The sequence below is a fragment of the Podarcis melisellensis genome (genome assembly GCF_964234715.1).
Source record: "Podarcis melisellensis genome assembly, chromosome: 10".
Lineage (NCBI taxonomy): Eukaryota > Metazoa > Chordata > Lepidosauria > Squamata > Lacertidae > Podarcis > Podarcis melisellensis.
Genome location: NC_138542.1, coordinates 74,687,835 through 74,714,501, shown reverse-complemented (window position 1 = coordinate 74,714,501; position 26,667 = coordinate 74,687,835). Strand labels below are relative to the sequence as shown.

The 26,667-nt window shown below is 48.3% G+C and overlaps 2 protein-coding genes and 2 long non-coding RNA genes across 6 annotated transcripts in view; 2 read left to right on the top strand and 2 right to left on the bottom strand.

Moving 5' to 3' along the window:
• The window catches only part of LOC309378862, a 79,609-nt gene that overhangs the window by 4,797 nt on the left and 48,145 nt on the right, over positions 1–26,667 (bottom strand). The window lies entirely within an intron of this gene.
• Positions 1–26,667, top strand: part of LOC309378580 (uncharacterized protein) — a 163,702-nt gene that overhangs the window by 124,785 nt on the left and 12,250 nt on the right. The window contains exon 7 of the mRNA XM_081926900.1: positions 25,495–26,262. Within this exon, the coding sequence (XP_081783026.1) occupies positions 25,495–26,262 (768 nt within the window). The remainder of the gene's footprint in view (positions 1–25,494; positions 26,263–26,667) is intronic.
• LOC309378789 (uncharacterized protein) overlaps positions 1,927–26,667 on the top strand; it is a 52,995-nt gene continuing 28,254 nt past the window's right edge. Inside the window, exons 1-4 of one of the 3 annotated variants that reach the window (XM_081927463.1) lie at positions 18,328–18,577; positions 20,482–20,522; positions 21,647–21,821; positions 24,082–24,226. The gene's annotated coding sequence lies outside the window, so the exon portion shown is untranslated. Of the gene's footprint in view, positions 2,143–4,377; positions 4,597–5,058; positions 5,205–18,327; positions 18,578–20,481; positions 20,523–21,646; positions 21,822–24,081; positions 24,227–26,667 lie in introns of those variants that run through there. The other 2 variants (XR_014172161.1, XM_081927462.1) reach the window with 2 other exon arrangements.
• The window catches only part of LOC309378864, a 31,780-nt gene continuing 10,987 nt past the window's right edge, over positions 5,875–26,667 (bottom strand). Inside the window, exons 2-3 of the long non-coding RNA XR_014172218.1 lie at positions 26,139–26,343; positions 5,875–6,119 (exon numbers count right to left, since the gene is read on the bottom strand). This is a non-coding gene — a long non-coding RNA (uncharacterized lncRNA). The remainder of the gene's footprint in view (positions 6,120–26,138; positions 26,344–26,667) is intronic.

The window sequence follows — 26,667 nt, the reverse complement described above, 5'->3', positions numbered from 1 at the left end:
CATAACCTTGCTAGCATGTGAAATGAGCGCAATTGTGCAGTATTTGGCGCATTCTTTGGTACTGCCCTTCTTTGGGATTGGGATTCATGTGTTGCAGGAAGCCCCCCCCCCCAATCATTCAATTTGTACAAACACCACACACACACACACACAAACGAGAATGCGCAATGCTTCTGTTATAAATTCATAGAAAATCAGCCATATATCGGATCTGCACCGTTCCACTTTCATTTTACACCATGAGGGAAGAACTATCAAAGGGGGGAGACTTGACACAAGGCAGCCATACTCCCCCAAGCGTACAAACACGTCCGCAACGTCCGCAGATTTCTCCCTTAACATATGGATTTTGGAATCCGCTTCTGGCTCCAATTGTATGGGCTGCTTTGCTGAGCCTCTTGGCTGCTGTGCCTGGACGGGGCCTGTGTCCCCGGTCCTTGTCCTGGCCTGAGTCAGAGGCTGGGGTGGGGAGCTGGGATTGGGGGGGAGTCGTTTAGCTGCCCCCCCTCCATTCCTGCTTTGAAAAGCACCAAGACCTAAAAGACGGAGGGATCTAAGCTCGTGGGCTAAGGGGGGGGGGAGGATGTTGCACTTGGGGGGGGGACCCCTCATTGCAGCTGGATCTCCGGGATCAGCCCCTCCCCCGCTCTCCGATCCACTAAAGGAAGAGGAGAGGAGGGGAACTTTCTCCTCCCCCCTCCTCTATACCTCCCCTCCCCTCCCGGCACATCCTCCTCCTCTCACCCCGCCCCCACCATCCCAAATCCCTCCCCCAATACATTCCTCCTCCTCCTCCAATCCGGCTTCGCTCCGGGAATGGGGGTGTGTGAGCCCCCCTCCCAAACTGCCTGCTTCTCCCGGAAGTGGAGCTTCCGCTCCGGATTGCTGCTCCGCCCCGTGGCTCTAGGGGGGGAGTTAGGAAAGGGAGTTAGGAGGCAGGGGACCCCCCCCCCGGTGGATGTTGCAGGAAAGGAAAGGAGAATCGGGAGCGAGGACAAAAAGGTAAAGGGATCGCGGGGGGGGGGGAGGAGGGAAGAAAAGGACCTAGAGACCCCGCCAGCTCCCCCAAGCGCCTTCCGTGGGGCCGGGATCCCTGCACGCCTGCAGCGAAGGGGGCTTTCCTTGGCAGGGGAGGACGTGGGGCGCCCACCCACGGGGTCCCACGTGGACTCCCCGGCCCCCTTTCCCCCTCGCAGGCATCCCTGGGGCGCGGAGAAGCGGGCCAGGAAAGGGTTAAGGGGTGCGGGAGGCGCCTGGATAGAGACCCCCCTGTCCCTCCCCATCTCATCTTGGGGGGGCCCTCCGGAGGGAGAGATGGGTCGCGCATGGCGAGGGGTGAGCCGCGCCAAGGGGGCCTCTGGGTGCAGGGGAGACTCCGGGAGAGAGGGAGGGGGCCAGGGGTGGGGGGAGGAGGGAGGGGAGCATCCCTGGGGAAGGAAGCGCAGCATTGGCGGGGGGGGGGGGAAGGAGACCAGTCTTTGCGGAGGGGGAGACGTCTCCATCAAGGGGCTGCCTTGGCTTCTCCCTCCCGCCCAGGAATCGACCTCCCCTTCAAGGCGACCAGAGAGGGATCCCTGGAAAGTGGGGGTCCTGTCCCCCCACCCCTTCCTTCCTGCAAGCTCCATCCTCTTCCCACCCCATAATCCCCTGCCCTGTCCAGACGCAGGGATTCTGCCCAGTCCACCCACTGGTCCCCTGGAGAGGAGAGGAAATCCCCAGAGGAAGAGGGGAGGGGGGAGGGGGGAGGCCTTCTCAGATGCGGCTCTTGGTTTCTGCAATCCCACCCAGGAAGCAGCCAGAAACCTTTTCCTCTCTCTCAGGCTTCCATCTTTAAGTCTCTTTTCCACTGAGGATGAGGATAATGTACACCTGTCATCAGAAACAGGGGTGCAGAGTCCATGAAATGGCTCTCAGGATTGATATAGAAGTTGCACCTCAAAAGCATTTCTGTTCCTCTTATTCTTTCTCGGCAATGTCAGAGTGACTGACAAGCTGAGATACAACCCATCATCATCCGATGACAGTGACTGCAGGAATCTTCCCACTCAAAGGACACACTTTCATGATAGACAGTGCCTGGGGCTGGAGGATCTACACACCGGGTGTGCCTGTGCAGGCCAAAGACTGCCAGTATTAGCCCAGGTGAGGTGTGTGACCTCCCCAAATTTACAGAATGTATATGAATGAGATTTCCTTGAATGGGATTATAGTTTACGGCAACCCTGTGATTTTCTCCACCCATAACATTTCATGAGCTGATATTGCAGTACAAATTCCAAAATAACTAGAAAAAATCACAGTGTAATAAGAATGATTGTAGTATTTACATCCTGTCCATCTGGTTTGGTTTCCCCAGCCACTCTGGGCAGCTTCCAGTACAGTGGTACCTCAGATTATGTACTTAATTTGTTCCGGAGGTCCGTACTTAACCAGAAACTGTTCTTAACCTGAAGCACCGCTTTAGCTAATGGGGCCTCCTGCTGCTGCCGCAGCGCCGGAGCCTGATTTCTATTCTCATCCTGAAGCAAAGTTCTTAACCAAAAGCACTGTTTCTGGTTTAGCGAAGTCTGTAACCTGAAGTGTATGTAATCTGAGGTACCACTGTACACATAAAAGACAGTAAAACATCAAACATTAAAAACCTCCCCATACAGGTCTACCTTCTGCTGTCTTCTAAATGTCAGATAGTTGTTCATTTCCTTGACCTCTGAAGGGAGGGCATTCCACAGGGTGGGCGCCACCACCGAGAAGGCCCTCTGCCTGCTTCCCTGTACCCTCATTTATCACAGAGAGGGGACCAGCAGGAGGACCTCAGAGGAGGACCTCAGTGTTCAGAGTGAAGGATGGGGGTGGAGACGCTCCTTCAGGTCTACAGGGCCAAGACGGTTGAGGGCTTTCGGTCGCAGATCTTGCTCCTCCATAATGATCTCCCAGACTGACATATAGTTAGCAGAGTAGAAAAAAACACTCAGAGGCAGCAAAAAATCCATTCAGCAGATAAATTTAGTACAGAAGGCAAAGAATCATAACAATCCAAAAACTGAGTTTACAGTAAAACCCTAACATAGCATAGTGAAACAGCACTCATGTAAGAAAGACACAAGCAGAGTAGAGAATAGCAGAATAGGAAGTGGGACCAGGCGCCTTTCAATACTGTGATTTATAAACAATTCCATGTCAGAGTAACCTTGGGACTGGATAACAAGCCTGGCTCACTCCAGTTTAAGCCAGCTTCTTCTGGTTCCCAAAACAAAGAAGGTTCAGCATAACCTCATAACAACTGCTCCCACCACCTGCTCTCAGCAGAAAGGAAACTCCCTGATCAGCTAAAATATTCCAGCTAGAGAAAACATCAGCTTTGACTCACACAGAGTAAAACCAACAGAACCTTCTTGAACTAATAGACTAGGAATGATCTCTATACATTAGATCAACAGTTTTCTTTTCCTGAAAAATGCAGCCATGCCACTTACAGGTCAACACCATCAGTTTGAATTGCGCTTGGAAATGCACTGGGAGCCAGGGAAGATCCTTGAGGACCAGTGATATGTGGTCTAGGCGGCTGCTCCCAGTTACTAGTCCAGCTGTCACATTCTGAATTTGATTCTGTTTCTGTTTCACCTTCAAAGGTAGCTCCATGTAGAGCGCATTGCAGTAGACCAAGCAGGAGGTAACCAGAGCATTGACCACTCTAGTGAGACAGTCTGCAGGCTGGTAGGGTCTGCCTGCCACCTGTCCCCCAGGGACAGTGCTTCTGTCTTGTCAGGATTCAACCTCAATGTGTTAGCCGCCATTTATCCACAAACCACCAAGGCCACCAACACAGGCCATTCACTATCTTCACGGGTTCCAATTTAAAATATAGGAAGAGCTGGGTATCACCCACATGCCTCTGAACACCCAGCCAAAAACCCCTGATGATCTCTCCCAGCGGCTTCATATAGATATTAAAAAGCATGGGGAGAGGACAGAGTCCCGAGGCACCCCACAAGTGAGAGCCCAGGGGTCGGAACACTCATCCCCCAACACCATTTTCTGGACATGGCCCAGGAGGAAGGAGGGGAACCACTGCAGAGCAGGGCCCCCAGCACCCCAGAGGGTCCAGAAGGATACAATGGTCAAAGGTCTCCAAAGCCGCTAAGAGATCCAGCAGAACCAGGAAACAGCTTTCCCCTCAGACTCTAGCCCATCAGAGATCATCAAGCAGCACAACCAGGACCGTTTCTGTTGCATGATGAGGCCTGAATCCCAACTGGAAGGATCATGGTGGCAGAAGCTTTCCTGGTCCTGCACCCCCAAAAGCTCCAGGAACAGAACTTTCATTATGCCTTCTTGACTGTGGGATTCACTGTTGTTCTCATCCTCTCCATCCTTCAGGGCCTGCCTTCACCTCAACAGAATTCCCTAATACACCAAGGATTTGAGACCCATCAGCTATCCTCACCTGGTAGCCAGCCAGTTGAAGCCGTTTCTGGGATTTTGGCCCCTATTCCATCCTGACAGCTTCTGGAAGAAACAGGTGAGAGCTGAGTGCAGGGTGGGGACCAATGGTGGATAAATTACCCCGTAAGGTGCATGACATTTCCCCCACCAAAGGTACTACCACTCCCCTAACACCCCAAGACATCCTATAATTATGATCTTTAAGACAGAACAGGAATAAATTCACGTCCCCAGTAATAACACAACTTCAGGCCATTAGTGAATCAATAATACATTTCCAAGGTACTACATATTCCACTAACTACAGTTTATCATTTTCCCTTGAATATCCTGCTTTTCAGTGTCATTTTAGGATAGTCCTGTGTCAAAAGACGGGCACGAGATCAGACAGCACATCGTTCTTTAAAAAATCAAGTTGCTTTATGAACATTGGTTGAGGATTAGGAAAGTTGCTCATGAATTACTATCATTTGACATAATTGCATATTCATTTCCTGAAAGTTGGGAACATGGGTAGGAGGTGAGGGAATGTAGGAGACGTTGAAATAGGAGAAGGTGCTAATGGAGCTTGATGTGTTCTCTTTCCCTTTGTTCTCTTCCTTGAAATCAAAACAGGATTCCCTTTCTTCCCACTCTGAAGAAGGAGATGGAGAAGACAGTCAAAACTCCAGGGGATTGGGTACCTGTCCCACCCATTAGGAATAGAAATTAAAATGTGTGAAATGTGGACTATGCATCATTGAATTAGCACACATAGTTCACATCAACGACCTCCAACAGGGGAGAAACCATTTAATGGTATGGAGTGTGGGAAACGTTTCGCTGATATTGGAAAACTTAGAACACATCAACGGACTCACACAGGGGAGAAACCATTTAAATGCCTGGAGTGTGAGAAGAGTTTTAGTATTAATGGAAGCCTTAGAATACATCAACGGACTCACACAGGGGAGAAACCATTTAAATGCCTGGAGTGCGGAAAGCGCTTCAGTCTGAATGGACACCTTAGAATACATCAACGGACTCATACAGGGGAGAAACCATATAAATGTATAGAGTGCGGAAAGGGCTTTAGTGATAATGGAACCCTTAGAAGACATCAACAGACTCACACTGGAGAGAAACCATTTAAATGCCTGGAGTGCGGAAAGAGCTTTAGTCATAATGGAACCCTTAGAACACATCAACGGACTCACTCAGGGGAGAAACCATTTAAATGTATAGAGTGCGGAAAGGGCTTTAGTGATAATGGAAACCTTAGAAGACATCAACGGACTCACTCAGGGGAGAAACCATTTAAATGTATAGAGTGCGGAAAGAGCTTTAGTCATAATGGAACCCTTAGAACACATCAACGGACTCACTCAGGGGAGAAACCATATAAATGTATAGAGTGCGGAAAGAGCTTTAGTCAGAATGGACACCTTAGAATACATCAACGGACTCACATAGGGGAGAAACCATTTAAATGCCTGGAGTGTGGAAAGAGCTTTAGTGATAATGGAAGCCTTAGAAGACATCAACGGAGTCACACAGGGGAGAAACCATTTAAATGCCTGGAGTGCGGAAAGAGCTTCAGTCAGAGTGGACACCTTAGAACACATCAACGGACTCACACAGGGGAGAAACCATTTAAATGCCTGGCGTGCGGAAAGAGCTTTAGTGATAATGGAAGCCTTAGAACACATCAACGGAGTCACACAGGGGAGAAACCATATAAATGTATAGAGTGCAAAAAGAGCTTTAGTCATAATGGAAAGCTTAGAGCACATCAACGGACTCATACAGGGGAGAAACCATATAAATGCATAGAGTGTGGAAAGAGCTTTAGTGATAATGGAAAGCTTAGAGCACATCAACGGACTCATACAGGGGAGAAACCATATAAATGCATAGAGTGTGGAAAGAGCTTTAGTGATAATGAACACCTTAGAAGTCATCAACGGACTCACACAGGAGAGAAACCATTTAAATGCCTGGAGTGCGGAAAGAGCTTCAGTCAGAGTGGACACCTTAGAAAACATTGGCAGACACATGACAGAGAAACTGTTTAAATGTATGGCGTGTGGTAGGAGCTGCAGTCAGAGTGGAACCCTTGATTTATGTCAACAAACTCACACAAAAGACAAACCTTATAAATATCAGGAACGTAGATAGAGGTTCAGCCCTAGTGGAAGTTCCAAATCAACAGACTCACGAACAGGAAGAGCTTTAGGAGTTGAAACCCTACAAACCATCAACAAACTCAAAGAGTTGAAGCAGCTTAAATGAAAAGATTGCAAAAAGTGCTTTATTTACAATGGAGTGTTTAAGGAACATCCAGGGACTCTCACATGGAAGAACCCATTTTGATGTCTGGAGTGCGGGACATCTTCCTCTCGGAGTCCACTCTTTTCTTCACAGAAATGAACTCAGCAGGAAATCAGTCATTAACACATGTTGTGTATGCGAAGTTCTGGAATTTATGTGTAAAACTGTAAATGAAATATTGAAGGCAATGTCAAACAATGTGATTATAATCTAAGATGTAAAGTACCTTTTGATAGAGAGGGGTGAGGGTTTATCTGGATTTCTGGTGGTCAGTGAGGATTAGGGCTGGGCGATATATTTTTCCATATTGGTTTCTAGACCACATCATGATATCCTTTCAAAAACAACTGATATGGCAACACCCCACAGATCACAGTGTCTGGGATGCTCATTTGCCTGGAAGCAGCCGGCAGAAAGCTTTGCTTCGTGAAGCCCCAGCAGATGCCGAGTTGCTGACTTCCCTCCAAAACCACATGAAGGGAAACACACCTCCATTGCCCTGTGTCCTTCCAGCCTCTTTCCTCCCTTGCTCCCTTCTGCCGGTTTGTGTGCCTGACTTAGATATCCTGTGTGCTGTATTTCTTTACGGCTGAAACTGGATTTGCTCTCAGAAGCAAAGTTTTGTGTATTACTGGGGGCCCAGGGAGAACTGTATGCTTTGAAAACTCAGCAAACTATTACTGAAGAAGTCCTGCTGCCTCTGTGTGTGTTTTTGACCTCAGTGTGGAACTTGCTCTACACATGGCCCCTACCCTGCTGCTACTTGGCTCATGCCCTGGAGTTGCTCTAGTCAAGCATTCAAGAAGGGGTTGTATGTGAGTGTCAGACTGGTTTATGCACCAAACCCTCTCACCCCCACCACCGCATGATCTCCAAACTCTGCTTCTTCACTAGAACTTCTCCCTGCCTCCTACGTGTTCTGAAGAACACTTAAAATACTGTAATTTAATGGGAGATTTCCCCCATGCCTTATTGCAAGAGGGGGAAGGAGGGGCTGCAGGTACCAGGGAAGTCTCCTGGGGGGCCTATCTTCCCTCATGAACCCCTTGGGGCAACCCCAGAGCTCCTGCTTATTCTGGGGTTTGGGGAAGATATTACTTTTACATAGCACGAGTGCTACAGTCCCAGAAGTTATTATTCTTCCTGCCAGAGGACCAGTGTGCATATTATTATCGTACTGAATTTACTGTTATTGCTGCTGTTGCTGTCATGTGCTAGCTGGGTGAAAGGGGGGAGGCACCAGCTGGGGACCCCCCAAGGGAAGAAGGCTCGGAGTCTGGGTCTTGTATGCCCTCAAAGGCTATCAAAACTCCTAGGTCTAGCCAATTAAAGGCTGATATGGGAGCCGTTGGGGGGCCAGGTCAGTTATTTCTTTTTCTCCTCTCCTCTGGAAAAGTGCTCTTTCTTTTGGGGTTTGATTACTTCTGCCTCCTTCAGTGCCCACTGCACCATCAGCGAGGTACAATACTGTCCTTTCAACTTATTTTGGGCTCTCTCTCAGGACTGCTACCCAGGAGTCTGCCTATGCAAACTGCTCCGAACCCCCATGGTGTTTTGTCATGCTTCTAAAGACCTGGTTGGTTAGGTCCAGGTCCTACAAGCCCGGGGGGGGGGGGCTGTCCGCAGGGAGTTCTCAATTGTTTGGGGTTCATCACTCCACCGTATTTGCATCTGAATTTGCCAAAATTATTCACCGTGCCTTGTAATGGAGTCCATTCCTCCTGTGAGTGTGACCCGTCCCCCCCCCATTATGCCCTCCTGCTTAAGCTGTTACACAAGGGGGACCCCCTGCCCTTCCGACATGTAGTAGATAAAATAAAAGGTGGGGGGAAAGCTTTTTGAGAAGAGACTGGTGGCCGGCTGCCCCAGCAAGGCTGACAGTCATAAAGCCTATAGAAAGAAAAGACTCATAAATAAATGCCCCCCTCGGCTGCACAGCCCGCCAGTCCTGGGCAGAGAACTCACAGTTGTGCCAAGGGGGAAGAGAGCCCGATCTCTGCAGCCCCAGCCCTCAGCCGGACAGGAGCCTTCAAGCAAAACACGAAGTGAGAAAACTTTCCTCGCAGCCTCAGCCCCTCTTGGCCGAGTTAGAGACAATACATAGACATTCACAGAGCTGGGAGCCTGCTGCTGCCTGCTTGAGGTGCCCACAGCTGGCCGAGACACACGGAGCCACAGCCCACGGCTCCCTCGGTTCAGGCACCCACAGCTGGGTGGGCTCAAAGAAAGCCTTGATTTATCTGAGTCACAGCACCAAACGTTGTGCAGTGGTTCCTTGGTTTGCAACTGCTTTGAATTACAACCGTTTTGGATTACAACCATGTCAAACACCGAAGTCCGTACCCCTTTTTTTGGATTATAACCCAATTTTTTTGGGGGGGTGGAGGCCCCATTGGCAAAAGCACGCCTTGGGTTACAACCTGTTTTGGTTTACAACCGGACCTCCAGAATGGATTACAGTGGTACCTGTGGTTACATACGCTTCAGGTTACATACACTTCAGGTTACAGACTCTGCTAACCCAGAAATAGTACCTCGGGTTAAGAACTTTGCTTCAGGACGAGAACAGAAATCGTGCAGCGCAGCGGCAGCAGGAGGCGCCATTAGCTAAAGTGGTGCTTCAGGTTAAGAACAGTTTCAGGTTAAGAACGGACCTCTGGAACGAATTAAGTACTTAACTTAAGGTAGCACTGTATGGTTATAAACCAAGGTACCACTGTATACCCTCAAAGGCTATAAAAACTCCTTTGTTGTTGTTGTTTAGTCGTTTAGTTGTGTCTGACTCTTCGTGACCCCCTGGACCAGAGCACGCCAGGCACTCCTGTCTTCCACTGCCTCCCGCAGTTTGGTCAAACTCATGCTGGTAACCTCGAAAACACTATCCAACCATCTTGTCCTCTGCCGTCCCCTTCTCCTTGTGCCCTCCATCTTTCCCAACATCAGGGTCTTCTCCAGGAAGTCTTCTCTTCTCATGAGGTGGCCAAAGTACTGGAGCCTCAGCTTCACAATCTGTCCTTCCAGTGAGCACTCAGGGTTGATTTCCTTCAGTATGGAGAGGTTTGATCTTCTTGCAGTCCATGGGACTCTCAAGAGTCTCCTCCAGCACCATAATTCAAAAGCATCAATTCTTCGGCAATCAGCCTTCTTTATGGTCCAGCTCTCACTTCCATACATCACTACTGGGAAAACCATAGCTTTAACTATACGAACCTTTGTTGGCAAGGTGATGTCTCTACTTCTCAAGATGCTGTCTAGGCCTGTCATTGCCCTTCTCCCAAGAAGCAGGCATCTTTTAATTTCGTGGCTGCTGTCACCATCTGCAGTGATCATTGAGCCCAAGAAAGTAAAATCTCTCACTACCTCCATTTCTTCCCCTTCTATTTGCCAGGAGGTAAAAACTCCTAGGTCTGGCCAATAAACTCAGGAGCCAGGAGGAGATAAGAGTCCAACGATTTTATAACAGGCAGTCAATATTGGGAGTGGGAGAGGACCTTTCAACATGTTAAAGAAAATTATGGGTTGAGAGACTATTCAACAGCCCAGCTCGCCAGGGTACAAGTCCCCCGCGGGTCCAAGCGGTCAGTAAACAAAGGAAATTCCAGCCAAGCAATTTGGAGCAAATAGCAGTCAGTAGACTGAGATCCTTTATTGTTGTGCAACTGGTTCAAACAGCAGTGAGGGAACTCTGACCCTGGGGCGACATTGACTTTTAAAACCTTCCGACCAAATCCCAGGATTCAGTTCGCACAGCATCATCCATACATCATTGCTACATCACTAAAACGTCAGAAAGGGGAGGGTTCCAGAAGATTAGCATAGGTAGATATGTCAGGGCAACACCCAAGTATAAGATTAGCAGAGGCAAACATGTCTCTCTCTCTTTTTTAAAATAGATTTTTATTAAGGTTTTAAAGGTTACAGAAAGAAAAATAGAAGAAACACTGAGTTAAACAAAAAACAGAAACAAAACAATGCATAAAAACAAACAACAAAAAATACAGACAATTTTTAAAAAAACAAATCAAACCTTTACGTAACTTTCTTTCCTTTGCTTATTTCCTTGACCTCCTCACACCTTCCTTTTTTGTATTCTAGTTCAATTAGATATTTCAGCAAATCCTTTCCATCTTTGATTTTATCCTAATAATTTATCTTGATATACTATAATTTTACATTCTCTTCTTTTGCTAATTAACAATCCATTTTTACTTTATGTCCTTTATAACATTTCTGCTAAAACCACATAACTTCATTCCAACATCCTTCTATCATTCCTTAATTTTACAATGTTTCTGTAAATAAACTTTAAATTTCTTCCAATCTTCTTCCACCGACTCTTCTCCCTGGTCAGTGGCGTAGCGTGGGGGGTGCAGGGGGGTGCAAATCCACGGGTTAGGGGGCGCAAATCCATGGGTTAGGGGGCGCAAATTACTTGCCTTGCCCTGGGTGCTGACAACCCACGCTACGCCACTGTCCCTGGTCTCGGTTCTGCCAGTCATTTCCGCCAGTTCCATGTAGTCCATCACCTTCATCTGCCATTCTTCCCGGGTGGGTAGATCTTGTGTCTTCCAGTACTTTGCAATAAGTATTCTTGCTGCTGTTGTGCAGAGGCAAACATGTCTCAAGTACCCACCACCCAAAAGGACAACAGAACTTCCTTTGCATGTCTGCAGCCTGAGACAAGTCTGGTGATGAGATTTGGCTTCCCTTGGCTAACAGTGAGCCCAGCAATTGTCACCTCTGGGCATTTCCTGGGGTAGGAGGTGTGTCTACACATCTTCACCCTTGGGGAGGTGGTGCTGGTTTCTGTGTGTTGCCACTGTGCCGTGCTCTTGGAGTCACAAGACTCTGTTTTGCATTCCAGAGACATTCCAGACTGTTGGAAGTCTCACGGAAGACAGGAGACAGATGTGATGTTACTGTTTCCTGTTCCTTTGTTTTTCAGTTGCTCTCTGCATTCACAGAGAGAGCATGTATATTTCGTTTCTGTCTGCGTAGTTAGAAATAAAACTCTTTAGCAATGTAGCTAATAAACTTCTCGTCCTTCCCTGCGTGCTGGACACTCTGCTGAATGGGGAGTGTGCCTGGAGCCTCATGAAAGGCTCAGGTCATTAATCATCATCGGAGGAGCTCCGTTGAACCCAAGTCCGACAGGTGGCAGGAAAAAGAGTCCTTTTTCCAAGGGCAAAATAGCTTTGGAATGGAGGAAACTGGCAAAGGAGTTGATTTTATATGATTTTTTAAAGCTAGGTATCTTCCCTGAGCTGTCAAGCCAAAAGGATACATTCAGGCATAATATTTGTAACATTTAACAACTTTAAAGATGTGCCCCACCCCACCTTGTAATTTCTGTAATGTTACGGAAAATTCCGGGTGCGGGGTTACCCTTGCCACCCGGCTCGTCGGACGGAGTCCGCGGGTCCTAGCGGAAGAAATGAGCTCAGCCGGAGACAGGAGCAATAAACGGAGATCCAAAGTTTATTGCGCAACAGGTTCAAAATGGCATTGAACCCCGAGAATGGGGCGACATAAACTTTTAAAAGTTCCCTCCAAGTCCCAGAATACAGCACGGTAAAACGTCATGAATACATTAAAAGAGGGTTGGGTTTTACAAGTCACGTCATGAATATATCATGGAAAGGTGGAGTTACATACATTAACATTCCAGGAAGGGAGAGGGGAATATGCAGAGTGAGGAATATGCATAGATAAACGTTTCCTGAGTATAGGTGATGGTAGAACAATGGCGCAGATATGCATCGTCTGCCACCTGGCATTGCCCGGAGGAAGGGTTTGGCAGAGCGATCTGACAGGATTAAGGTCTTCCTGAGTACGTGACCTGTCGCTCTGGGGATTATGGAAGTAGGGACAGCATCATGGAGTCTGGAGGGAACTGAGTAGAATGACGGCAAGATGGAGAAAATCGGAGCTTCGGTTGATTTTATATCATTTTCTAAAGCGCTAGCCCCTTGCCGGTCAAGTGTATCAAAGGCGGAAACAAATGGATACATTGTAACCAGACTTTGACAGTTTTACGAGGCCGCAGGTTTCGGTTCCATTGTTCTCGCAGGGGGGGGGGGCTGTCAGCAGCTTGTCAGGAGGTTAAACGAGGCGTGCAAGAGCTCCTTGAGCTAGCTCCTGCAAGGAAATGCACGGTTCTGATTGGCTGAGGCGCGGCCATTGTAGTCAATGGAGGAGGTAGCTCGGTCCGGTCTACTCACGTTAGAGCGAAAGGAAGGCTTAAGAAAGAAAGGGCTTATTTCGCCCGTATAGAAAAAAAGGGTATTAATTTCATGAGGGTCAAGGGGTATAGTTGTTGGAATTCTAGCCCGTCTTGAGGTATGTGCCTATCTGTTCAGGCACCGGCAGAATTCCTTAGACCTCCCTCGGGCGACTCCCGGCAGGAATAAACATACTCGAGGTCCGTTCCGGCGATTTTTCCCAGACTGTGAGGAAAACACACCAACTGCTCCTCTCTCCCCTTTGGTGTCCCCAGGGAGGGGAAAGAAGCAGACAGAAATCTATTTACATCTTTTATTCCTGTCTTTTACTTCAGTACAGAGAAAACATGTCTGCACTCATCAGCAGTTAGAATAAACTCCACCTCCACCCATGTCCTTCCAGCACAGGTCATATGACAAACCCACTGAGCTAACATCCGGTGCTCAGTACAGAATGGACTGCCCCTTTGTTCCCATGGCAACAGTCACAAACTTCCTGTTTGGCTTTCCAGCCACAAGCAGCAGTCTTGGCTGCTATAGCCTTTGCTTGCTGCCGCATTGCTGCTTTAGAATAACATACTCCCCCTAAAGTATCAATGCGTGCTGCGAGCAAAGCGTCATCCAGAGAAGAAAACAAACAGTTGTTATACTTATAACATTCCCCTGTTGTTTCAGTTCCACCCTTGGAACTACCCGCCACTGGTTTTACCAATGTACCTCTCTGGTTGTGTGACTTCCAAGGAATGAGTGCTTCTGCATTACCTTGGTTAACAACTCTCTGTTGTGCCTTTGTCTCTGACTCAGACACAGCTTCAATTTGACCTTGGTCGTTTACAACAGCAACACATAAGTTAGCAAACTCTTGTGAATACCTCTTGGGTGGTACACCCTTCGTTGCTCTCTCAGACCTACGTAAGAGGTGCTGCTCTTCTTTGCTTTCTGGTTCAGCCTTTGAACTCTCTGGAGAACCAGTACTAAGCTTAATCAGTGGTTCATCCTCCTCTTCTGAGGGTCTAGTCATTGTGTGAGATTTCCTCTCAATGACTGTGACAACTGAGCTGTCTGAGCTATCGCTGTCATCATCGGTACTACTGAACTCAATAAGATCAAAATCATCATCATTATCAGAATCATCATCACCTGTGGGAAATGTGTGAACAATCACTCTCTCCTGTTCAGGAGCACTCTCTAGAAATTTTGTGAGAATCACCTTTCCAGATTCAGACAAAATTACTCTGTAGAGACCCTTTTCATAACCCACAAAAATGCCTCTGGCATTCTTTACTCCACCTGGAGCTTCTGTCCTCACATGAGACCCAAAAACCTTGAAATGGGCAACAGAAGGTTTTCTGTGGAACAGTTTCTCAAAAGGAGAACATCCCAACTCTTTTGAAAACTTTCTCAACCACGTGTAACAGAATGACATTAGCGACTCAGCCCAGTACTCATGTGGCAGATGTGAACTTAGCAATTGCGCATGCATTCCCTTTTGCAATTCTTTGTTCACCCTACTACAGACACATTTGTTCCAAGCTTCTTCGGAACTAGCAATTCTGTGTCTTATCCCTTTCTTCTTCAGGAACCTCTGGAACTCCTGTAAAAGAAAAATTGGCTTCTCATCTGTGCAAAGACAATCTATGTCAGCATCATGCATATTTTTAACCTTGTCACAAAACTCTTTAAACCTTTCTAAGGCTTCTTTCGATCTCTCCAAAAGATAAATCCAGACAAAACCTGTAAAAGAATCAACACATATTAGGTAATACTTTGCATTGCCTCTAGATGGTGCTAAAGGACCAATCACATCAGCATACACCCGCTGAAATGCCTTGTTGACCCTCGAGGTCACCTGCTTGGCGTTATTCTTGGCTACACCTGTAAAAGAGACCATGTTAGAATCACAAGAATTACATTCCATGTAATCACTTTGATCAAAAGTCAACAAATACAGTCCATCTTTCTCTTTGGCAGAAAGATACAGCTCTCCATCTTTGTAGATCTCGCAGTTCTCATCATCATAGGTCAGTTTTAGTCCCTTCTTGGCGATCTGCGAAACGCTGAGCAGATTGTACTTCAACTCTGGAACCAAGTAAACATTGCTTATAGTCAAGCTCAGACTTTTAAGATACACAGTCCCAATTCCGGTCGCTTCCAGCTTTTGACCGTTGGCTTGTTGTACAGCAAAGCTTTGCTTCTCAAACGTAGAAAATAGTCCTCTGTGTCCTGTCATGTGAACCGTGGCTCCAGTGTCTAGGACAAAGAAGTTTCCCACCTCTGGTGTGGCTTTTAGCGACATCAAAGCCTTTGCAGTCTTTGCCTTTGGCTTGGTGTGACCTTTGTCTGACGCCTCAGACTTTGTGGAGCTCGCCTTAGCTCCTCTGTTCTTACGTGGCTTCTTGCAGTACCGCTGAAGATGCCCAGTCTGGTCACAATTGTAGCATCGGACAAGGTTCAAAGCTACAGCGTTTCCTCCAGTAGCAACAGCAGTGGGGGTGTTAGAACTCCGTTCCTGGCTCCCCCTGTCCTTCACTTCCAGGGCGGCAAGTCTGTCATGTTCATTCAGAACCACGGCAAAGACCCTCTCCGAAGTGAGATCCGCTGCTGGGAGAGACCCCAGCTGACTGGCAACCGTTTTGTAAGTCCGATTCAGACTGTTGATCACCATGAAGCAAAACACTTCCTCCTGCAGACGGAAATTGCGTTCCACCATCTGTTGACGCAGAAATTTCATTTCCGTCAGGTGCGCTTGAACATCTCCATCAGGCGCAAGCCTCAGGTTGGTCAGCTTCTCAAAATACAGCAACGCTGAAGAACCTGCATCTCTCTGATGTGTCCTTCTCAGCGTGTCCCAAACATGTTTCGCGTGGTCTAAATCTTGTATGTGGATCAACTGCGAATCTGACACGCACAGAATTATAGCAGTTCTGGCCTTCACATCCTGTGACTCCCAAGCACGCGTTGGTGCTGCTGGAATGGGGTTCTCAATCACCCCAAACAGTCTCTGATTCTGCATCAGGGCCTTCATCTTAATAGACCAAGATGCATAATTGTCACTGGTCAGGAGGTCTGGAGTAGGCAGGCCTCCCCCCCTCTTGGCATCCATTTTGAGTCCTTGCATTGACTCTCAAACACAAGCCTCTAAAATCCAATAGCTGGCTTGTTTACACTCTGTGCACCTGGCAGCTCTCAACGCTAGCTGCGTTGGAATTTTCCAAGAGCTCCTCAGACTGTGTAGTCAAAACATTCCATTTTAACTTTCACTTCTCCTCTCTGAGGCATGGCCTTTGTTGCTAAGCAACAGCATTCCTTTTCCTTGAACAGGAAACCACAGGAATGTTTGGAATGCGGTTTCTCTTTTGACTGGAGCTGTTTTTCCCATCTACTGCTCCCCGTGAAGCAGAGAATAACTCAATCTGCATTCACTCTTCTAAGCCCGAAAATCTCATACCTGGGCTCCGTTGCTTGGCTTTCAGATTCTTCTGGTCAGCTTCTGGCTGCAGAGAATCAGCCTTCTCACCTCAGGCTTCCATGGAGGCCACTTCTTGATGCAGAGGTCGATGAAAACAGCAACCGGCGTCTGCTACCACTTTTGGAATTCTAGCCCGTCTTGAGGTATGTGCCTATCTGTTCAGGCACCGGCAGAATTCCTTAGACCTCCCTCGGGCGACTCCCGGCAGGAATAAACATACTCGAGGTCCGTTCCGGCGATTTTTCCCAGACTGTGAGGAAAACACACCAACTGCTCCTCTCTCCCCTTTGGTGTCCCCAGGGAGGGGAAAGAAGCAGACAGAAATCTATTTACATCTTTTATTCCTGTCTTTTACTTCAGTACAGAGAAAACATGTCTGCACTCATCAGCAGTTAGAATAAACTCCACCCATGTCCTTCCAGCACAGGTCATATGACAAACCCACTGAGCTAACATCCGGTGCTCAGTACAGAATGGACTGCCCCTTTGTTCCCATGGCAACAGTCACAAACTTCCTGTTTGGCTTTCCAGCCACAAGCAGCAGTCTTGGCTGCTATAGCCTTTGCTTGCTGCCGCATTGCTGCTTTAGAATAACAATAGTGTGGTGCTTGTGCGACAGTGTGGGGGAACTAGGAGCCATAGCAGAGTTGGGCGCTGTCGAGGTCATCGCCTCGGGCTCCTCATCAGAAGGGAGAGAGATGAGGAAAGGTACCCCCCCCTCTCCTTCCGTATCAGTAACAAATACTTTCCTGAGTTTTTTTCTTTTGGGGTGTGTGTCACAGTTCAGCTTCATCCAGAAGAAAACATTGCTAAAGGAGGGGAAATATAAAATGCACATTGAAAACAGCATAATCAGCAAGAGAATAAAATATTATCATAATCCTAGAACACAGACTATATCTTGCTTTTCACCACTTCTGGGTCTTAAAGCAGCTTCCCCCTCTTTCCTCACAGCCTCAGCCCCTCTTGGCCGAGATAGAGACAATAAAATACTGAGACATACACAGAGCTGGGAGCCGGTTATTGCGGGGGGGGGGTTCTCCCCCCCCCTCTGTCTCACACGCACAGGCGGCCCTCCAGCCCCAGCTCCCCTGGCTAAGCTGGAAACACGAGTCTCAATGCAAAGCACACAAAAAGAAAGCTCCCCCCCCCAAAAAAATGTGCATTTTATCTGCTAGCAAAACACACAGAGCAGCCCTCCCCCTTTTGCCTGAGACACACACAGAGCCACAGCCCACGGCTCCCTCCATTTCAAGGAATGGGGGTCCCGCACAGCCCTCAGGGCACCTCAGCATCCCGGAGATTGCTTTCCTCCGGTGGGGAGGGGAACTATTTTGCTTGCTGAGGGCAGGAGTCACACCCTTGTCACATTGCGGGGTGTCAGGCTTTGAGGCAAGGGGGTGAGGCTTGGGTGGGCCAGTCCTGTTGACAGTGAATCCTCAGTCCTTTGGGGTTCATCGCTCCACCACAACCCCACTTTCCCACACCTTTTAACTACCCTCTTTCCCCAAGCACCACAACAGAATTCACACATCCCCCCCAGCTGCAAGGCTTCCCTGCGCTTCACCTTGAAAAGTATCAGGATTCAACCCACCATCCCGATGGATTTCTGTCTTGACTGCCGCTCCCCACTTCCTGGATTTAACAGCAGCAATACCTAAAACACGGAGGGATCTAAGCTCGTGGCGTGGGGTGGGGGAGGGAAGGATTTTGCAATATAAACATTGTGGGGTGGGGTACCCCACTTTGCAAGTGGATTGCCGGGATCAGCCCCTCCCCTGTTCTCCCTGAAGAGGGGAGGGGGGGACACCTTCCTCTGCTCCCCGCCCCCCAAATTCCACCCATTCCGGCACATCCTTCCCAGACCCCGCCTCCGCAAAGCCCAAATCCCCTCCCCAATATGTTGCTCCTCTTCCTCGCCATCCGGCTCCTGCTTCGAGAAAGTGGGGGGGGGGTGAGCCGCCCTCCCAAACTGCCTGCTTCTCCCGCAAGTGGAGCTTCTGCGCCGGATTGCTGCTCTGCGCCGTAGCTCTAGGGGCGCGCGCTTTCGGAGAGGGGAGGAGGGGCGGCAGGTAACCCCCCCCCACGTGGATGTTGCAGGAAAGGAAAGGAGAATCGGGAGCGAGGACAAGAGGTAAAGGGGTCGCGGGGGGAAGGGGAGAGAAGGAGCCAGAGACCCCGCCAGCTCCCCAAAGCGCCTCTCGTGGATCTGGATCCCTGCACGCGTGCTGCGAAGGGGTTTTCCTTGGACCCTTAGGAAGCCCACCCAGGGGATCCAGCGAAGCCCTTTCGACCCATTTGCCCGCGCAGTCATCCCTGGGACTCTGTGGGTCCCGCGCGGAGAGAGGTGGGCCATGAAAGGGTTAACGGGCGTGAGGGACGCTTGGATAGAGACCCCCCTGTCCCTCCCCTGCTCGTCTTGGGTGGGGGGCCCTCCGGAGGGAGAGACGGGGGCGCAGGGCGTGGGGTAAGCCAAGCCAAGGGGGGCCTCTGGGTTCAGTGGAGACTCTGGGACAGAGGGAGGGAGTCGAGGAAGTGGGGAGGGGGAGCATCCCTGGGGCAGGGAAGGGCAGAATTGGGGGGGGGGAGAGATAGGAAACCAGTCTTGGGGAGACTTATCCATAGTGGCTCCCGTGGGGAATCTCCGGAGGGGCCGCCTTGGCTTCTCCCTCCCACCTGTAGCAGGAACCCCCCCCCACCCCAATCATTCTGTTTGTACAAACTTCACACACACTCACACTCACACACTACATACGCTATGCTTCTGTTATAAATTCATAGAAAATCAACCATACATTGGATTTGCACTGTTCCAATTTTATTTTACTCCATGAAGGAAGGACTACAAAATGGGGCAGGTTTGATACAGGGCAGCCATAATCCCTTCAGCATCCCAGCACATACACAGGTGCCCTGCCCAGTTGCTATGCCAACCCTGATGGTCCCATACAGAAGACAATCAAGATCACAAAGAACTTGCATATGGGAGTGGATTCAGCATGGACTGAAACAAAGGACACTGATCAGATCTTCCCTCAGGGGGCAGGAAACTGCAAATTCCCCTTTGTCTCCTGGAAGTTCCTGGAAGTGACTCAGGGGGAGGGGGAAAGGAGGAACCAGCCAGGTGACAAGACACTCAGGTTACCAGCAACTCCTCCCTCAACCCCTCCTTTCTGTAATGTATGCATGATGTTTCTGGGGGTGGGCTAGACCTAGAGGAGGGGAATTTTAAAAGTTTTTATAAGACCTTGCACACTATTCTTCTGGGTCTTTCCTCTCACCTGCAAGTGAGGGGAGCACCCTGTCGCGACAGTCTTTCTTCAATAAAGACCAAGCCTACAGGCTGCTGATTTGCTCCAATTTACTCTGGTTGGTGTCTTTACTTTTTGTCCAAGGGAGCCCTCAGATTTTTCCGGTAACACACCCAGGAATCGGCCACCCCTTCAAGGCAGCCAGAGGGATCCCTGGAAAGTGGGGGGTCGTGTCCCCCCACCCCTTCCTTCCTGCAACCTCTATTATCTTCCCACCCCATAAGCCCCTGCCCTGTCCAGACTGTTGCAGGAATCTATGTATAGGTTGGGGGTGGTTGCCCCTCCAGCATATATCATGCACATGCAGCCCACCACCAAAATCAGCACCATCACTTTTGTGACTTGTCCCCACAAAGCACTTCCATCACAGTTTATTCCTATTTATTCAAAGGGCCTCTCCTGCACAATACCAAATGTATGAATTCACTGATAAATGTCTCTATGTACTGGCTCACTGGGGTAACTTCAGAAATTCCTATAGACATGTGAGCTCAGCTCCTCAGCAGCCCCTCTGCCTGAGTGATAATCCCTGGCATCCTGATACCTGAGTGCCAGACAGGTAGCCATTCCACAAAGAACCAACCCAGATGAAGACAAAAGGCTGGGATTAACTTGGCTGGGAAACAGGTCAGGGAGGACAATGGATGGCCAGCCGGGGGTGGGGCAAAGGCCAAAGAAAGGAGGCGGACCCCTTTGTCCAAGGCTCTTTTGGTTTTCTTCCTTGCAGGATCAGGATCCTCAGGAGCGTGTCCTGGCGGCCAGATTAAGGTAAATTCTGGCCTGATTGGAAGGGGCATGGCCCCTCCACCAGGCTAGGCCACAATTTCGTGGCTTTTCTTTCTGGATGCAGGGGCAACCTTTTTGTATTGCGGTGGCGGGGGGGCATAGCCATCCACCACCCTCTAGCTGTAGGCCGCATGCTGGCCATTTCCCTTCGGGGGGGGGATAAGTCAGGCCACATGGCGGTCATGTTTGTTTGCACTTCCTCCCCCCTTGTTCCACTCTGGCTACTGATGCACTTCTGCTCCTAGAAGGGAAATGTAAATATCTCTTTTCTTTCACCTGATAGATGTTTGATGGAGGGCAAGGGGAACCATGGGGCAGGGTCCAGGATGCTCAGATTACAGCCACCACACCTCCCCTTTCATAATGTATTTTGGGGACTGTAACATTGGGATTAGCAGTTAATAAAATTTTGGGTTCTCTTTTGTACGGGGCTTCCATCTTGTTTCACCTGGTGGCAGGTGGGAGTCCTGTCGCGACCGTCTTCAATAAATACCAAGCCTACTGGCGGCGGTTTTGCTCTGGTATTCCCTGCTGGTGTCCTTGTTTTTTCTCCAGGGGGGCCCTCAGATTTCTCCATTAGCAAGACGCACCTTCCTTCCTGCAAGCTTCACCCGCTTCCCACCCCATAAGCCCCTGCCCTGTCCAGATAATAATAATAATAATAATAATAATAATAATAATAATAATAATAATTTATATCTCACCATTCCCCGGGCAAATGAGCCTGGCTCATGATCAATTAATTAAAATGCATTCTAATATAAAATCAAAATCAAATTAATGGCAGATACAGCAATTCTGCCCGGTCCAACCATTGTTCCCCCTGGAGAGGAGAGGAAATCCTGAGAGGAAGAGAGGAGGGGGGAGGCCTTCTCAGAAGCGGCTCTTTGTTTCCGCAATCCCACCCAGGAAGCAGCCAGAAACCTTTTCCTCTCTCTCAGGCTTCCATCTTTAAGCGTCTCTTCTCTGCATGGTTCACTGAGGATGCAGAAGATGTACACCTGTTGTCAGGAACAGGGGTGCCGAGTCCATGGAATGGCTCTCAGGATTGATATAGAAGTTGCATCTCAAAGGCATTATTGTTCCTCTAACTTTTTGTAGGCTAGGCAGCGTCAGACTGACAGACAAGCTGAGATACAATCCATCAAAATTCAATGACAGCGGCTGCGTGAATCTTCCCAGTCAAAGGACCCATTTTCATGATAGACAGTACCTGTGTGGCTGGAGGCTCAACACCCAGGGTGTGCCTATACAGGCCAAAGACTGCCAGCATTAGCACAGGTGAGGTGTGTGAACCCTGCCCCCCAATTGACAGGCTGTGTGTAAATGAAAGTTTGTGGGTGGGATTATCGTTTACGGCAACTCTGTTGCTCCCACAAGGGAGCACCAAGGGGTCAGAACACTCCTCTCCCAAGACCACTTTCTGAACAAGGCCCAGGAAGAAGGAGGGGAACCACTGCAGAGCAGGGCCCCCAGCTCCCCTAGAGGGTCCCTTTAGCTTTAACCCAGCCCCCTTATTTTACCAGTTTATCTTCATTCTCGGTGCGGTAAACTGATTGCAGGCAGCAACACATGCGCGTTCGAGCCTCCCGAGAGAGAGAAAGCTGTTGCTTTCCTGCATTCTGCCCCAGGGTCTTACTGCCCACTTTCTTCTGTTTCGTTACTGTGTTTGCTCAAACAGAACAAAGAGCAGAGAAAACCCCTCCCCTCCAGGCAAGCAGAGGGGAGCGCCCTTCCTTCTAATTCCTCTCCGTGTTGTGCTCTGGTGCTGCTGCTGCGCCTAGGGACTCGCAGGCAACATGCGGGTGGGGGGGGGGAGAGAGAGAGAGAGAGAGCTGGCTGGCTGGCTTGGGTGGGTGGGGGAACTTTTGCCTTCCTTTCCTCCCTCTGGTAAAACCCCTCTACTGCATTCTTAGCCAGCTGTTTCTCCGCACACCCCTCTCGGTGCTCCTTGCCCCTTCTATGTTTTTCCTTCCCTCCCCACTTAAAACATGGTTACAAAGCACGGATCCACAGGATCTTTGCATTGGGTCACGCCAAATTCACCATCAGATCACATAGCAATGATCTGATGCAAAAACAGGGCTGCAATGGTGCAAAAACGTGGTTACAAAGCATGGATCGACATGGATCCTCAGGATCTTTGCATTGGGTCACCCCAAATTCAACATCAGATCACATAGCATATCCATGGCTACAGCCTGCACCAAAAAAATCACGCACCCACTGTTGCCTGGGGCTGCAATGGTGCAAAAACCTGGTTACAAAGCACAGATCCACATGGATTCTCAGGATTTTTGCATTGGGCTAACCCAAACTCACCGTCAAATCACATGTCTGTGGCCACAGCATGAAGCTCAAAAATGATACATCCACTGTTTCATTCAGATTTTTTTTTCTTGTTTTCCTCCTCTAAAAACTATGTGCGTGTTATCGAGCGAAAAATACGGTACACCGGTCCACTTTTATTTTGCTCCATGAAGAAAGGACTATCAAAGGGGATAGGGTGGCCATAATCCCTTGAGCATACCAGCACATCCACAGGAGCCCTGCCCAGTTGGCATGCCAACCTTGATGGTCCTAGGCAGAAGACCATCAAGGACACAAAGAACTTGCATATAGGAGTGGATTCAACATGGACTGGAACAAAGGACAATGATCAGCTCTTCCCTCAGGGGGCAGGAAACTGCAAACTCCCCTTTGTCACATGGAAAGTACTGATGAGGAGGGGGAAAGGGGGGAACCGGCCAGGCGGCAGGACACTCAGGTTACCGCCACAACTCCTCCCTCAACCCCTCCTTTTTGTGATGTAGTTGTGATGTAGTTTTAGGGGTGTAGTTTGAGGAATTAGTAACTAATAAAAGTTGGGGTCTTCTTTTGTTGTGGGCTTCCATCTTGTTTCACCTGGTGGCAGGTGGGAGTCCTGTCGCGACAGTTTTCAATAACGACCAAGCCTCCTCGCTGCTGTTTTGCTCTGGTATTCCTGGCTGCTGTCCTTGTTTTTTGTCCAAGAGAGCCCTCAGATTTCTTCATTAACACTGGTCCTGCACCCCCAAAAGCTCCAGGCACAAGACTTTCATTAGCATTGAAGGGGCCATCGGATACTTGGTGATCTTTTCTTCAAAAGACAAATATTCTGAATAATTTTTAATTGATGTATGATATAAACAGCTGCCTAGACAACAAGACCCCCTTCTCAGCCTGGCTTATATGGTCCCAAGGAAAGCAGAGCAGTATGTTAGGCACCAGCTTGGCTGCAGGAGTTGCTTGAAGGAGGTGTGCAGGACACCATCCAACCGCCTTAGAGACTCCACTCTGGATTTGTGTAATTTCTCCTCCATAGCCTTTTCTTCTCCTGAAGATAACTCACGAGGAAGCGAAGGAGTGCACCAAAGTATTACGACCAAAGTTTTCCTTCTCGAGGAGCTCCCTTCCCAGGTTGACGAGCCCCATCTGCCCTTCACTTTCCTCTGCAGAATGGGCAGAATCTGCCTTCTGGACTGTGGGATTCACTGTTGTTCTCATCCTCTCCATCCACCAGGGCCTTTCTTCACCTGCAGCAGAATTCCCCAAGCCACCAAGGATTTGAGACCCATCAGGTATACACACCTGATTTAGCCAGCCAGTTGAAGCTGTTCCTGGGATTGTGGCCCGTATTGCATCCTGAAAGCTTCTGGAAGCCACAGGTGAGAGCTGAGTGCAGGGTGGGGACCAATGGTGGATAAATTACCCCAGAAGGTGCATGACATTTCCCCCACCAATGGTACTACCGCTCCCCTAACACCCCATGACATCGTATGATTATGATCTTTAAGACAGAACAGGAATAAATTCATGTCCCCTTCAAGCCATTAATGAATCAATACTACATTTTCAAGATACTACATATTCCACTAAGTACAGTTTATCTATTTGCCTTGAATATCCTGCTTTTCGGTGTCATTTTAGGATAGTCCTGCATCAGAAGACAGGCACAAGATCAGACAGCACATCGTTCTTTAAAAAATCAAGCTGCTTTATTAACATTGATTGAAGATTTTGAAAGTTGCTCATAAATTACTATCATTTGACATTGCAACTTCACTTGGGAACATGGGTAGGAAGTGAGGGAACGTAGGAGACGTTGAAATAGGAGAAGGTGCAAATGGAGCTTGATGTGTTCTCTTTCCCTTTGTTCTCTTCCTTGAAACCAAAATAGGATTCCCTTTCCTCCCACTCTGAAGAAGGAGATGGAGAAGACAGTCAGAACTCCAGGGGATGGGGCACAATTCCCCCCCCCCATTAGGGATAGAAATTAAAATGTGTGAAATGCGGAATATGCATCATTGAATGAGCACACATAGTTCACATCAACGACCTCCAGCAGGGGAGAAACTGTTTAAAGGTATGGAGTGTGGGAAACGTTTCACTGATATTGGAAAACTTAGAACAAATCAGCGGACTCACATGGGCAGGAAAGGACTGCAATGCAGGGAGTGTGGGAAGAACTTCAGTCAACATGGACACTTAAGATTACATCAACGGACTCACACAAGGGAAAAAACTTTTAAATGTCTGGATTGTGGAAAGAGCTTCTATCAGAGTGATAAACTTAGGAGACATCAACGGATTCACACGGGGGAGAAACCATTTAAATGCATGGAGTGCGGAAAGAGCTTCAGTCAGAGTGGACACCTCAATATACATCTACAGACTCACACAGGGGAGAAACCATATAAATGTATAGAGTGCGGAAAGAGCTTCAGTCAGAGTGGACACCTCAATATACATCTACAGACTCACACAGGGGAGAAACCATATTTTTGTATGGAGTGCGGAAAGAGCTTTACTGATAATGGAACCCTTAGAACACATCAACGGACTCACACAGGGGAGAAACCATTTAAATGCATGGAGTGCGGAAAGAGCTTCAGTCAGAGTGGACACCTCAATATACATCTACAGACTCACACAGGAGAGAAACCATTTAAATGCCTGGAGTGCGGAAAGAGCTTTTCTAATAATGAAAACCTTAGAAGACATCAACGGACTCACACAGGAGAGAAACCATTTAAATGCCTGGAGTGCGGAAAGAGCTTTTCTGATAATGAACACCTTAGAAGACATCAACGGACTCACACAGGAGAGAAACCATTTAAATGCCTGGAGTGCGGAAAGAGCTTTACTGATAATAAACACCTTAGAACACATCAACGGACTCATACAGGGGAGAAACCATATAAATGTATAGAGTGCAGAAAGAGCTTTAGTGATAATGTAAGCCTTAGAACACATGAACGGACTCACACAGGGGAGAAACCATATAAATGTATGGAGTGTGAGAAGAGTTTTAGTATTAGTGGAAGCCTTAGAAGACATCAACAGACTCACACAGGGGAGAAACCATTTAAATGCCTGGAGTGCGGAAAGAGCTTCAGTCAGAATGGAGCCCTTAAATTACACCAGCGGATTCACACAGGGGAGAAACCATATAAATGTCTGGAGTGCGGAAAGAACTTTACTGATAATGGAACCCTTAGAACACATCAACGGACTCACACAGGGGAGAAACCATTTAAATGCATGGAGTGCGGAAAGAGCTTCAGTCAGAGTGGACACCTCAATATACATCTACAGACTCACACAGGGGAGAAACCATATAAATGTATAGAGTGCGGAAAGAGCTTTACTGATAATGGACACCTTAGAAGTCATCAACGGACTCACACAGGGGAGAAACCATATAAATGTAGGGAGTGTGGAAAGAGCTTTAGTTTGAATGCAACCCTTAGAAGACATCAACGGACTCACACAGGGGAGAAACCTTTTAATTGCATTGAGTGTGGAAAGAGCTTCAGTCAGAATGGAAATCTTAGAAAACATCAGCAGACACACAGGGGAGAAACCATGTAAATGCATGGACTGTGGAAGGAGCTCCAGTCAGACTGGAACCCTTGATTTATGTCAACAAACTCACACAAAAGACAAACCTTATAAATATCAGGAAAGTAGACAGAGGTTCAGACCTAGTACTAGATCTAAATCAACAGATTCACAGACAGGAAGAACTTTAGGAGTTGAAACCATACAAACAATCAACAAACTCAAAGAAGAGAAGCAGTTTAAATGAAAAGATTGCAAAAGTGCT